This window comes from Rhipicephalus sanguineus, chromosome 5 (genome assembly GCF_013339695.2).
Source record: "Rhipicephalus sanguineus isolate Rsan-2018 chromosome 5, BIME_Rsan_1.4, whole genome shotgun sequence".
Taxonomy (NCBI): domain Eukaryota; kingdom Metazoa; phylum Arthropoda; class Arachnida; order Ixodida; family Ixodidae; genus Rhipicephalus; species Rhipicephalus sanguineus.
In genome coordinates this window covers 57,590,987-57,605,121 of record NC_051180.1, presented here as the reverse complement: position 1 = coordinate 57,605,121, position 14,135 = coordinate 57,590,987, and the positions used below count along the sequence as shown (strand labels likewise).

At 46.6% G+C, this 14,135-nt stretch overlaps 1 protein-coding gene across 4 annotated transcripts in view; it reads left to right on the top strand.

The window, feature by feature from the left end:
* LOC119393664 (histone acetyltransferase KAT7) overlaps positions 1-14,135 on the top strand; it is a 59,068-nt gene that overhangs the window by 21,271 nt on the left and 23,662 nt on the right. For all 4 annotated transcript variants that reach the window (XM_037660775.2, XM_037660777.2, XM_037660773.2 and 1 more), the window contains 2 exons: positions 6,088-6,251; positions 6,835-6,985. In XM_037660775.2, the coding sequence (XP_037516703.1) occupies positions 6,088-6,251; positions 6,835-6,985 (315 nt within the window). The remainder of the gene's footprint in view (positions 1-6,087; positions 6,252-6,834; positions 6,986-14,135) is intronic.

The window sequence follows — 14,135 nt, the reverse complement described above, 5'->3', positions numbered from 1 at the left end:
ATACTACAATAAACGCTCTTCGTTCGCTAACTGGTGCGTTTTTACTTAAAAAAAAAAAATGTCGCGTGTATGGGCCGCACCCTGAAAATTGGCCCTCATTTCTTGAAAAAAAAGTGCGGCCCTTACACGCGTTTATATGGTAATAGATGCCTACAGGATGTTCATTTCTAGCATAGATATTCGCTACAAAAACTTAAATTTTGCTATGGGAGGTGCTGAAGGAGTTTGTACGTATTTATATGAAGACAAGATGAGCACAAGAATAAAGCGAAAGACAGGCTGAACAAATGCAGACTCACAAATAGTGTTTTGCTGTAGGAATCACACACATCGTCACACGGCCAATCAGACGTGTGCGAATACGCGAGTCCTGAAAACACACATGGATTCAACAAAATGTGCTTAAAAAATTGGACCTGTTTTTCTTTGAGGTGTGTACTACTTATACATTTTACACTGTCGCATGTGATGCCTTTCTCATTGATACTGAACTTTAATCTTGCAAAATCACTCGGTTTTTGTCTTTGCGTATAATCGCTTGGCACAGTGCATCAGCAAGCAGGTATTGCTATTATTTTTCATTGAAACACTGAAATGGACACTGTAGTGGCCTCGCAAAAAGTTATTATTGATATGGCTGTGCAAATGCTCGAATATTCGAATATGAATCGAATAGTAGCCCTGTGAATAGTTCGATTTGCGATTGAATATCTACTATTCGATTTCTCGTATACTGAAACTTGGTAATACAGTGGAACCTCATTTATGTCTCCCAGTCTTGCGATAGCCCGCATTTTACGACAAATTGGTTTGGTCCTGGTAAAACTCGCATAGAAATAACGTATTAAAAACCTCGGTCATACGATGGAATTTTTAAGCCGACCCCGCATCATATGACAACCCTCCTATATCGCCCGAGAAAAAAAATCATCTTTTTTACTCGAATCTAAGCAAGTGCAAAAGAAAAAGTATTGCACCTGGACCCCTAGGTTGGCGATTAGAAAAAAAAGATAGAGAGTGAGACAGGTACAGTCGAGCCCGACTATATCGAATCCGTTTATATCAAATTATCCCGTATATCGAACAATTTCTAAACACGGTAAATTTACATTGAGAATATATAGCAAAAGTTACTGTTACATCGAACGAAAATAGCAACGACAACCGATATATCAAACTCATGTGCCTCAAAAGTGCCCCAGCAAGTTGGCTTTCCCTCGCGGTGGCGGGGAAAACTGCCGGCGCCACCCTAGAAAAAGTGGTTTAGACCCGGTTGTGCACGGGCGAACACCCCCCTGCAAGAAATGATCCTGGCCCGCTCGCAGCGCTTACAGCCAATCAGAGGCCGTCGTGCTTTCTCCGAGGTACAGAGGCGGTAGAAGTGAGCGCCATTTTTTCTTTCTTTATGCTTGTGTGCCTGCTGCTGCCTGTTTTCCTCGAGTCCTCATTCAGCGTGGTCCGTGCTGGTGGTGTTGCCTGTTGGTGCTCTGTGAATCTTCGTGTCGGCAGGGAGCTTAAGATCGACTTGCTCGGAGCTCTTTCTATGTTGAGTAGATCGTGGGCAGATGTCACGAAGGAGACGATCCAGAACTGCTTTAGGCGTGCCGGCTTCCGCATGCCTGGTGATGACACCCCAAATTCCGATGACAGCACTGAAAACACCGCAGGTGTTTCCGCCGAAGTTTGGAGCGAGCTGGCAGAGTTCCCGGGAGCTATCGACGGATCGACATTCGACGAGTTCGTCAGTGCGGACGATGATGTCGCCATCATGGGTGAGCTACAAGATGAGGACTACGTTGCAGACGTCGTGCCAACCACGAGCCAAAGCGACAACAATAAGGAAATTGACGATGGCCCATTGCCTACATCCTCCGAAGTGATTAGTGCACTTGCGTTGGTCCGGCGCTATTGCGTGAATGTGGAAGGTTGCAGCCTCAGCTGCTCCGACTCGTTGGACAACGTGGAGGCGTGCGTGCTGTCGCAGGCAGCGAAGTCGTTGACACAGAAGAAAATCCAGGACTATTTTGTTCCAAAGTAGGGCACGCAAGTAAGCCACCATATTAATAAAGTACTTTTCTTATTGTTATGTGCCTTTGTGTCAAAATCCTATAGCGGGCCTATATCGAATTATGCCATATATCGAACTAATAAACGTTTTTTGGCGAGTTCGATATACCCGGGTTCGACTGTATATCAATCTAGCGAAATGGCCGCGATCGGACAATGAGCGTGGCATGTAAATCATGCCGTAAATGATATGCATTAGAGCACTGCATGGGCCGGGTAAGGGGTTGTTAGATCGGGCCCAGGCTGGGCTCGGGCCTGAGCCAGGCCCATATTAGGCCCGGGTCTCATATGTATATGTATAATTGTGTGTGTACGTTGTGTGGCTTCGTTTTTGCTGTTTTGTGGGTTTAACTTCCCGAAGCGACCCAGGCTATATGAGACGACGTCATTGAGGGCTCCAGGTAATTTAAACCACCTGGAGTGCATTGGCGTGCACAGAAATTGCACAGTACAAGACGTCTACAATTTTGCTCCATCGGTATGCTACACGGGATTTCAAGAAACGCCTAATATAAGTTTCCGCCATTATAGTGAGTGAAATACGTTCTTGGGTACCGTGTAAGGAAAGCAACGGTAAACTGCCTAGATTCGTGTATATAACATGTGCGCGTTTGTATCTAGGGAAACATTTCGATTATGCAGCTACGCTCACATGCCTGTAGACTGGCCAGCACGACTTGTGAGTCATTAATATCTCAGGAGCTGTTTTTCGTGCATTTTAAGTGCAAGATGCAGAGCGACTCTTATCACAGGGCGAACGTCGTTAATTTTCCCATTAGTAGTGGTGAGGCGCCAGACCATGGAGACACTCGTTTCCCCGAGTTTGGCTCACAACTGCAGTGATGAGGCTAGATAAGCGATCCGGGATTCTGGAAATAACCAACACACAGACTGATTAGTTTTATTTAAACCACCCTTTATTCAACACACCGTTACTGTACACACGTATGACACGAGGACGGTGGCTCGCTCGTTAACGGGTGTGCCTCACTTTGACAGGGTATAGCATTGCGGTGACGGTGACTCGGGGAAGAAGGGTGGGACAAAGAACCTTGTTGTCTTGAACATGAAAACGTAGTGCAGGTTGGGTGCAGTTGCCTGCCGAGGAGTCAACACGACAGCTTTAATCATTTCGCAAGAGTGTTACGTGTGTAATTCACCGAAAGTATACACAGTACCGGTGAAAGTCGTGACACTGAAAGAAGTTCCTAAAACAATCTCTAGAAAATAGCTTGTGTGCGGCAGGTATCTTCACAATAACGGAAGGTTGGACAGTGCCTCCTTTATGCTCAAGGCATAACCAGCTGAAACGGGCCGGGCCGGGCCCAAACCTTTCAGCTCGGTCCGGGTACGGGCCACATTTAAGAACACCGGGCCGGGCTCGGGCGGGCCGGAGCATGGCATTTTCGGGCCCGGCCGGGCCCGGGCCAGAAAAATCGGCCCGTGCAGTGCTCTAATATGCATATCATGATTTTCAAGATCTCACCTGGCATTTATGGTTGTCATACAGTTGCGTCGTGCAATACCAATTTTAGTGTATATCAAGCTAGCGAAATGGCCGCGAATACACCATGAGCAAATCATGTCGTACATAACTTGCATGTCATTATTTTCATGTTACCACCTCTCGTTTACGTTCGTCATGCAGTCGCGTCGCACAATACCAATTTTGGTGTATTGAAGCTAGTGAAACGGCCGCGAATGCACCATGAGCGTGGCATGTAAATCATGACATACACGACATGCATGTCATGGTTTTCATGTTACCAACTGTTATTCATGTTGTTTATACAGTAACATCGTGCAATACCAGTTTTGGTGCATATTAATCTAGCGAAATGGCCGCAAGCACACCACGAGCAGTTCATGTCGTGCATGACTTGCATGTCATGATTTTCATGTTACCACCTCTCATTTACATTCGTCATACAGTCGCGTTGCGCAATACCAATTTTGGTGTATATCAAGCTAGCGATACGGCCACAAATGCACCATGAGCAAACCATGTCGTACATGACTTGCATGTTATGATTTTCATGTTACCACCTCGCTTCTATGTTCATTATACCGTCGCATCGCGCAATACCAGTTTCGGTGTATGTCAAGCTAGCGAAACGGCCACGAATGCACCATGAGCGCGGCATGTTAAGCATGACATGCATGTCATGGTTTTCATGCTACCACCAGTTATGTTTTTCATGCAGTAACAGCGCGCAATGCCAATTTCGGTGTATATCAATCTAGCGAAACGGCCGCGAGCGCACCATGAGCAAATGATGTCGTGCATGACTTGCATGTCATGATTTTCATGTTACCACCTCTCATTGACGTTGGTCATACAGTCGGGTCGCGCAATACCAATCTTGGTGTATATCAAGCAAGCAAAACGGCCGCGAATTCACTATGAACATGGCATGTAAATCATGACATACATGACACGCATGCCATGGTTTTCATGTTACCACCTGTTATTCATGTTCTTCATGCAGTCACATCGCACAATACCAATTTTGGTGTAGATCCATCTAGCGAAACGGCCACGAGTGTGCCATGAGCGTGGCATGTAAATCATCTCGTACATGACATGCATGTCTTAATTTTCATGTTACCACGTGTCAGTTGTGTTCATCATACAGAAATGTCTCGTCATATCAGTTTTTGTATATATCCATTCATTTAAACGGCCGCGAGCGGCCCGAGATCATGTCATGTAAATCATGCTGCACATGACATGCGTGTTATAATTTGCACCTTAGGACCTGTCATTATGTTCGTCATGAACTCTTGTCGCACCATACCAATTTTGGTATTTATTAAATTTACGGAACGACCGCAAGAGCCCCAAGGCCGTGGAATGTAAATCATGCTGTTCATGACATGCATGTCATGATTTTCATGTTATGACCTGTCATTTATGTTCGTAATGCGATCATGTTATCCGATACCAATTTTGGTATACATCCGATTAACGAAACAGCCAGGAGAGCACAAAGTCGTAGGCGGCTAGATAGATAGACAGATACGCTCAAAGTCGCAGAAGTTCGCTAAGAAATGCTTCGCATTTAAAAGTGAAATATACGCTAATGGACTCATCAGTCGACTCACTCAGACTCACTCAGACTCAGATCAACCCATGAGTCTGAGTCGGAGTGAGTCCGGGCGAGCAATATATTTTGGTGAGTTTGAGTCCGAATGAGTCCTAAAGGCAAAATATATTTCATGAGTGAGTCTGAGTGAGCTCAACATTTTTTGCCGACCTATGGCTTTGATTGAGCTATGAGCACTGTCGACAGTGCAGGTGCAATCCCGAACTCAACAAAACCACCGTTCTTTTTCCACACCGAAACAAGCTAACTAGAGAAGTAATCGAAGCTTTCCATATCCACAAAAATGCTCCCACGTGCGTCAGCCAGTCGTCCATTAACGTACTAAACAGTGAAGTGGCTTATCTCGATAAATCTTTGGCGCTGGGAATAGATCAGCGGCAGCCATGCACATGCTTGGCATGATCTGGGTTTTTTGAGCACAGTTGTTTCACCTTAGTTTTGTGAACCTCATGAGCAAAAGGTCGCTTTTGTTATTTTGTTTTTCTTATGGTTATTTATCTTTGAGGTGATACTTCTTCATCAACTTTCAGTTTGTTGGTTCACGCATAAGTTTTCCTATTGCTGTTGTCTTTTGGTGTATGATAAAACCTGGCCACTTTCTGTAAATAAACTTTAGTTTGAAGTGAGCGCTTGTCTTGTCTAGTTCTTCTTGTTTATTTTGTGTGTTTTGTGCTTCCAAGTAACTTCATGGAGCTTTGATTGCTGCACATGTCGGGAGCTACTGAGAACTTATCAACAGGCTCTCTATATAAGAAAGGGCAGCTGTCACAGTATCTCTCGCATCGCACACTTCAGTACATGTGGTAGACAATGAATTGCTGTTCATTTGTTTGTTTAGTCTTCCTTTATCTGCACTGAACAAAACAAAAATACAAAGGATCATCGCTTATGCCATAGCTTGCTCTGCTTCCAGAAAAGTGTGGCCGCTGCAGTGAAACCACCACCGAGGCACCAGCAACCATTGGTGCGATGGCCGAGGCTTCGGAAGAAGAAAAGAATGGTGTCAGCAACTCGCCGCCATCCACCCCCAAGCGGCCAAGGATGACAAGGCATGCACACCGCGGAAATCACCAAAATGTAATCAATGTAACTTTTCGTGTGTGTGTTGTGGAAGCTGTCAGGCTAAAGATTGGAGGTGCATGTGAAACCAGCAAGGAGCTTAAAAGCTTCGTTATGTAGTATTCAGCTGGAATCATGCTGGATTTGCTAGTCTTCTGGTAGTTGTAATAATAATTACTGGGGTTTTACGTTTCAAAACCACAATATGATTATGAGGGACGCCGTTGTGGAGGGCTCTGGGAAGTTGGACCACCTGGGTTCTTTGCACCTTAATCTAAGTACGCAGGCCTCTAGCATTTTGCCTGCATCGAAACGCAACAGCTGCGGCTGGGATTCAATCCCACAACATTCAGGTCAGCAGTCAAGCACCATAACCACTAGACCACTATGGCGAGGCTTCTGGTAGTTGTGCTTTTGGAAACCCTTAATCGAGAATACCACCAAACTTGAAAATTTATTTCTAGCCTTTTACCCGTGAGGCAGAAGTACCTATGAGACTTCTGCCAATGTCTAGATGTTGAGAGCCTGTTAAAACCAAAATACATAATGATACTGCTAGGGTGCAGGGTGATTGAAGACCTTCGTACGTCTTCTTTTGCAGCAGAACCAATGCCAGAATGAACCAATGCACCAAGATGTAGTGGCCCCGTGCACACCTCAGAAGACCTCTAGTCCACGCAGCCTCGGCACAAAGGCACCCGATGCCAGCAATGACGTTGATGTGACACCACCAAAGCGTGGTCGACCGAAGGGTAAGGGGTTCTTGTTGGGCTCTGGGAAATATTTTTGCCGAATTTAGCAGAAGTTGGTGCGGTACTCTTACTGGCCGACGACTCTGTCAGATGAAGTACAGTAAAACCTCGTTAATTCGAAGGCCTCGGGACCGAGAAAAATATCCCAATTAAGCGGGATTCCCAATTATCCGAAACAACGCGAAATCAAAGAAATCAGCCAGAAAACGTGATGTACGGAAGTCACACCTTTATTGTGGCAAGTCAGCCTACTTGGAGAAAAATTCCTCCATGCGTGACTGACGCGTTCGGTAGTTCCCAGCACTGAAAGTCATATTTTCCAGCCTGTCAATGAGGCGTAGCATCTCAGCCTCGCCGCCGTTGCACTCGACGAAGCTGCGCACAACACTCAAGGCATCGATGACATCCGCCAAAGGGGGTGCTCGGGAGGGCTCGTCATCGCTGTCAACATTAGAGGCCGAATCGGTCGATCTCGCAGCTATCTCACTGTCGATGTCGGCGTAACACGTCTGCACTGTGCACTCGACATTTGCGTACTCGGAGAATCCGATTGGAGTGCACTCCTCGTCCGCGTGCAAAGCCTCATATCGAGCGCAGAGAGTCTCCCCTTCTTCATCAAACGGGCAAGTGACAGCGGTGACAGCAAACTCAGCGGACGTTGCCTCTTCTTTCACAAAATCGGCGTGCTCAAAACACCGTCGAATAACGGTGGCCTCCACCTGCCTCCATGCGTGAACAATGAGGCAAATACCACCGAGGAGGTCAATGTTATACTCCTTTCCGTTGTCATAGCAAAGGAGCATTCGCTTCAACAGATTGTAGCGATATATTTTCCTGGTATGGTGTATGACGCCCTGGTCCATCGGCTGCGATAGCGACGTCGTGTTCGGGGGTAGAAATACCAGCCTGATTGCCTGCAGGTTCTGAATGTCGCCGTGAGCTGGGCAATTATCGACGACGAACAAAACGCTGCGCCCTGCGGCCGCAAACTTGCGGTCAAGGTGCCGCACGTATTCTTCAAAGAGTGCAGCCGTCATCCAAGCTTTCTTGTTGTTTTTATAGATCAGGTCATCCTTGGATGGCAGTCGTGCATTTTTGAAACAACGAGGCTTTTCTGTCTTCCCAATAACAAGCAGTGGCAGCTTGTGCTCACCGCACATGATTGCACCAAACAAAACAGTGATTCTATCTTTGTTCTGTTTCCGCCCCTTAATGTCTGCCTCCTTCAAAGCGAACGTCTTCGTAGGCAACATTTTGTAGAACAGAGCAGCTTCATCAAGGTTGTAAACATCTGCTGCTTCGTACTTGGCGAGTAGTGGAGCCAAGGTGTGCTGCTTCCAGCCGTCGACAACAGACTGATCCGCGCTGCCACTCTCGCCACAAACAGTCACGAATGTCAGGTTGTTGCGCTCCTTAAATCGGCAAAACCATCCATTGCTGCATTTAAACTCAGAATGTCCAAGTTGCAGCGCCAGCTGGTTGGCCTTCTCACGCAATATGGTCCCATTCACAGGAAGGTGTGCTGCGTTGGCTTTCTGCAGCCAGTCGATCAGAGCTGCTTCAACGTCGGCGTACGTAGGCGGGCGTACTCGTGTACGCTTTGACGAGTGCGTCTTGCTGTAAGCATCGAGAATTTTCTCCTTATTCTTGATGATGTTGCACAGCATTGACAGAGGCACGTGGTGCTTTTCGGCGAGAGCCGTTTTCGACGCCGTCGACTTGCTGGCCTCTTCAATTAAGCACACCTTTTCGTGCAGGGACAAGCTCTTGTACTTCGGCATCTTGCTTCCAAGCACACCTCAATCAACTAATTCACAGGGAAGACACTCAAGCGGAGACAGGAGACAAATGGAGCAGTCGCACCGAATCGCACAATGCTCGCCAGCCGACATCCAAATGGCACAAAGACTCCACAAAACATTCACTTCGCTAGAGTGGCTAACATCGCTGTTGAGATGATGATGATCATGATCGCAACCGCACGCATCGCCGCCTGGCAATTGCTAAAACATGGCGTCTACGACGTATTTCCGGTAAAAAAAAACATGGCCTTCGAGATCCGTACATCAAAAAAAAAAAAAATGCATGTTTTAGTTACAGCCTCCGAGATTCGCAACACCCTTTGCATATCTTGGAAGTCGCGGCCAAGTGTGCCAATTAACCGGGAAGTCGCAGACTGGCCGCACCAATTATCCGGTTAAATTTACATGTAAAAATTCGGGACCGCGCAAATAATACAAATTATCCGGGATTCCCAATTAACCGAGTACAAATTACCAAGGTTTTACTGTAGTTCGGAATGGCAGGTGTCACTTCTCTACTGTCATCCGCATCCACATCCAGCCATATATAGGCTTTTAAGGTGTGAGTGCTGGAACAGGACGTGTTGGGCAGGGTTTCACGTCCCAGGAGAGGCCCTGAAGAAAGTGCACATACTCCTGAGTAGACAGAGCTGCTGAGGGTGGTTGTGATGAGAAGTCGCTAAACAAACACAGTGTAGTTCGTAGACTAGCTGCATGCTCGAGGTCTCGCCTGACCTCTTCCTTCACAGGGTGATCGTGTCGATGTCACTGGTGCTACACCCTCACTATAGATAACTACTTTACTAGTCTCAACTGGATGCCGTCGGATTCCGTGATGTCACATTGTGGAAAGCTGGCACGGCGATTTTAACACAATACCATTAATTAGCTTATTTCACAGAAACTCTGGTGTCAGCATTGGCGTCATTTGTTGTTAGCGAAAAATCGGCGTTGTCCTTGAACGAAAAATCGTGATGGATGCAAATAATAAAAAACATGGGTCTAAGGTGGAATAAATGCAGGCCTTCTGCGTGGCAAGCAGGTGTCCTCCCACAGAGCTGCGCAAGTGCTTGAGACTGTTTTGGAAAAATAAACCGTATATATTCCCTTCAGGCACGAATTATGATGGACTGCCCGAAAATGCATCAAACTGGTGCAACGTAATTCCAAGGCACTCAATATTGGATCCCAAGAAAGAAAATGAGATAATACGTTGTTTTATGCGAGTTTCAGTATTCAATCATAATTAGTATGCAATTAAATATTTAATTATTCTGTAATCAGCCAGGTTTAATTCTTGCATAAAAAGAATCAAATGTTAGGCTCAAAATGAATGACCAGCTTGTTTTTTGGTTGTATTCGTTTTGAGCAAAGAAAAATAATACTACAGTATAACCTCATTACAACAGACCTTCATAGTGAACAGGATTTCGGTCTGTTGTAAAGGGAGTATGTAAAATCCAAGTACTGTTACAACAGACTTCTGTGTAAGCGCTGAATGGGGCTGTTATAACCGGAGAGAATTACGAGTCAAACATGGTCTTATTTAAAGGGGGGACCAAAAAAAATGCGATTTTTGGAAAATCGCATATTCAGTTTCTGTAGCCCATTTTCTATCTGATTCGAAAATAACTTCACTGAAAACTGCTTTAAAGTGCTATAAAAATTTTTTCTTTGCGGCTGCCAACTTGGCAAAAATTGCGGAAATAGCAAAAAAAAAGGCGTTTTTCAAGATTATAGCTCGGCAATGGTGCAGCCGGGCACCACCATTTTGGGCTCATCGTAAAGAGCATTTCTCCGCGTTCAAGTTCTCCGTTTCAGCTAGCTCCTTGTGACAGGTTCGTTTAATAAAGCAACTAGAATGAGTTGTGCAATACTACTCTCGAATAAGAGACGGAGGTGAGCGTTTGATTTTCAGACAAACGAAAATATATTTTCACACACAAAAAAAAATAAACGAAAGGGTAACACTAGAATGAACAAGAGGTAAACTAACAAGCGTCAGCCTGACCACAAATACATAGAGTTCTCCTTAAACAAGGGAATCTTATCATAAGCCTAGAATCGTGCAAGTCCACCTGCTAACGTCGTCAGGAGAGTCCTGATGTAAAAACAGAGCGGTACGGCTCACCAACGGGTTGGACACATCAACAATCAAGTAGGAGGACGCGGTGGTGGAAGTCTCCAAGCTCGGGCCCTCAGCCCGACGACTCACTTCCGCTCCCGGTGGGTGCCGTCATCGTCGGTGCTGTCTCCCATCCGAGAACCACAACCACGCCAAGCCGGGGCCTCAGCAAAAGCCACGCCGGTAGAATGGTCGCCAGGTCCACGTGAAGGCCTGCACCGGCTAGGTGGATGCCTTCAGAGCCCGGGTACAAGCGCCCGACAAGCTCGCATTCCGCACCCTAGCCACGTTTCTCGAACCGCCAGCCCGGCTCTTCTTTTTTCTTTTCGGCGCAGTGGCTCTTGGCGATTTCCTTATTTTCCGTATTTTTTTCCATGCTCCGATGTTCGGCGCGCTCGCGCAAGTAGCACGTTGTACGTCGTCCTCGTCGTTTTTGCTGCTCCAACCATCGGAAGCACCACACTCGCGCACTTCACTCATAACAAGAGTCCCCCTTTTGAAAGAGTTTGTTTTTCGGAGAAAAATAAACTGCATTTGAGTGCGCGACAAATCACTAAGTGTCGTCCATACACAGAACATCTCTAACAAACAAAGAAAAAGAAAACACAGAAGTGAGCTTGTGTTTAGGGAACTATTACAAGCTCACAGCCGGCTTATATACTCCACCCAACATTTTCAGAGCCTGTAATGTGTTTGAACCGAAATGAATATTCTTGCAATGCAAGGCTCCCCCGTAATATCCTGCTGTTCAGGTGCTTAGTTTTTAAGAGATACTGCAGTGGCTGGTGATTGGTCTGTACGACGAATTTGTTCCTTAGAGAAAGGCATGATATTTCTCGATCGCCCATACCAACGCCAGGCATTGCCGCTCGACTGAGGAGTATCTCTTTTCGCGAGGTTGAATTTGGCGACTGACATACGACACCGGGTGGAGCATACCATCACATTCTTGCGTGGGCCAATACCACAGCTGTCTTGGACCTTGAAGCTAGGTAACGGCTTTTCAGACTCCTCTTCCTCCACGATGACAAAAGACGTCTGGGGAAGCTCTTCTTGGCGACGCTCTTCGTATTTCTTAAGCATGTTGATATGATAAAGCTTTCTGCAGTGTCCGAGGTCCAGCTAATAGTCATAGTCGCTTTTCTTCCCTGTTACGGTAAACGGCCCTTTCCAGTTCATTATTAACTTGTTATTGCTTGTTGGAAGCAGGATCAGAGCCTGATCGCCAGCTTTCAGTTCTCGTTGCTTGCTGCGGCGGTCGTAATACCTCTTCTGAGACTTCTGAGATATTTGCCCATGGAATTTAGCGTTTGTGAATCTTCGGGAACTCTTGGGGCCTGTTACTCCAACCATAAGCGAACTTGGCCGGTTATCTTCGGCCGCAGAATGAACCTCTCTTTTGCTGGATTCATCTCAAGAGTTAAGTTGCCAGCAGTCGTCAGGGTCATTGGCATCACGTGACCCAGGTATATTACCTACTATGACATCGTATAGTGGCGATGCCATACACTTGACAATGGCCGTCCCGGAATAGTAGGGAGATCTGATGTGCACCTCAGCCTCAGGGACTACAATGGTCCTCCCATCAGCCAGCCACAAAGTAGCCGTAGTGCCAGTGAACGCTTTATCTGGTACTAATGATTGGCGTACAATCAAAATGTTACTGCCGGTGTCCCTTAGGACCCGTACCATTTGTCCATTGACTTCGCCTGGTAACACTGGCATGTGACAAGTATTACCCAGCGGTTGCGTCTTCACCGTGCCAATGACATCGTCATCTTGTTTTGACTCATTGCCATCGTCCGTGGGTTGTTGTGGAATAGTCTCGTCGTTAGGTAACAGCAAACAAGAGGTAGCTGACCTCGACGTGTTGTTCCTTCTCAAACAACCCTTGAAGTCATGTCCCGATTTACGGCAGTATGTGCAATATAATTGCTTCGGCTTAGTACGACAGTCAGAAGCTTTGTGCCCCATACGGCCACAAACGAAACATTGCACCTCTGCTCTTGGGCTCGAGGAACTCCCTTCAGCCTTGACACTTGTGTCTTCACACTTATCCCGAACTGTTAACAAGTTCTTCAGTCGCTTTGCCTCCATGAAAATATCAGCCGCATCTGCCATGGCTTCCAGAGTCTTGCAGTTCTTCTCCCGTAAGAAGAGCGCCAGCTGACTGTTGCAGTTGACCATGAATTGATCGGCCACAATCAAGTCACGGACAGAAACGAAGTCCCTCACTGTATGGGACATTTCTATCCATCGGTCAAAAAAACTTTGGAGTCTTGAGGCGTACTGCCTTCCAGTTTCGCCGTCTTCAGGCTTGCTCTTCCGGAACTTCTTCCGGTAGCCTTCAGCCGTGAAGCGAAAACGCTGGAGCAAAGCCAACTTGACCTTGTCGTACGATAGAGAATCGTCAGGCGACAATCGTCCAAATACTTTCAAAGCCTCTCCGCTTAAGCACAAGCTAAGAGCGGTGGCCCACTTTTCTCGTGGCCACTCTTGACCTGTCGCCACTCTCTCAGATCTCTTCAGGTAGGCGTCGAGATCATCTCGGTCCTCGTTAAAACCTGGAATAAAGTTATGCGGGTTCACTACCGCAGACGTGCTCCTTTGGATACCAGAGTCAGTCACGGTAGGCTCCCCAACACCGGTCTCAGCTACTCTCAGGCGCAGTTGCAGCGTCCGTTCTTCAATTTCCAAGCGTCGCTGGCTTGCCTCTACGCTTTGGCCCTCCTTTTCTGCGACTTGAAGGCGCAGCTGTAAATTGCGGCCCTCTAGCTCGAGCTGTTCTTTCTTCGCGTCTCTCTCCACCGCTCGTTCCTCGCGCGCTCGCGCTTCTCGCTCGTTGAACCATGCCTGCAACTCCACTCCTTCCAACCCCATGCGTTCTGCCAGCGCCATCAACTCTCGTGTGCTCATTTTCTTTTTTACTGTTACGAAAACCGAGAACTGGGTGTCAAACGCTCACGTCCTGTCGCGCGGACGCCAATTTATGACAGGTTCGTTTAATAAAGCTACTAGAATGAGTTGTGCAATACTACTCTTGAATAAGAGACGGAGGTGAGCGTTTGATTTTCAGACAAACGAAAATATATTTTCACACAAAAAAAATAAATGAAAGGGTAACACTAGAATGAACAATAGGTAAACTAACAAGCGTCAGCCTGACCACAAATACATAGAGTTCTCCTTAAACAAGGGAATCTTATCATAAGCCTAGAATCGT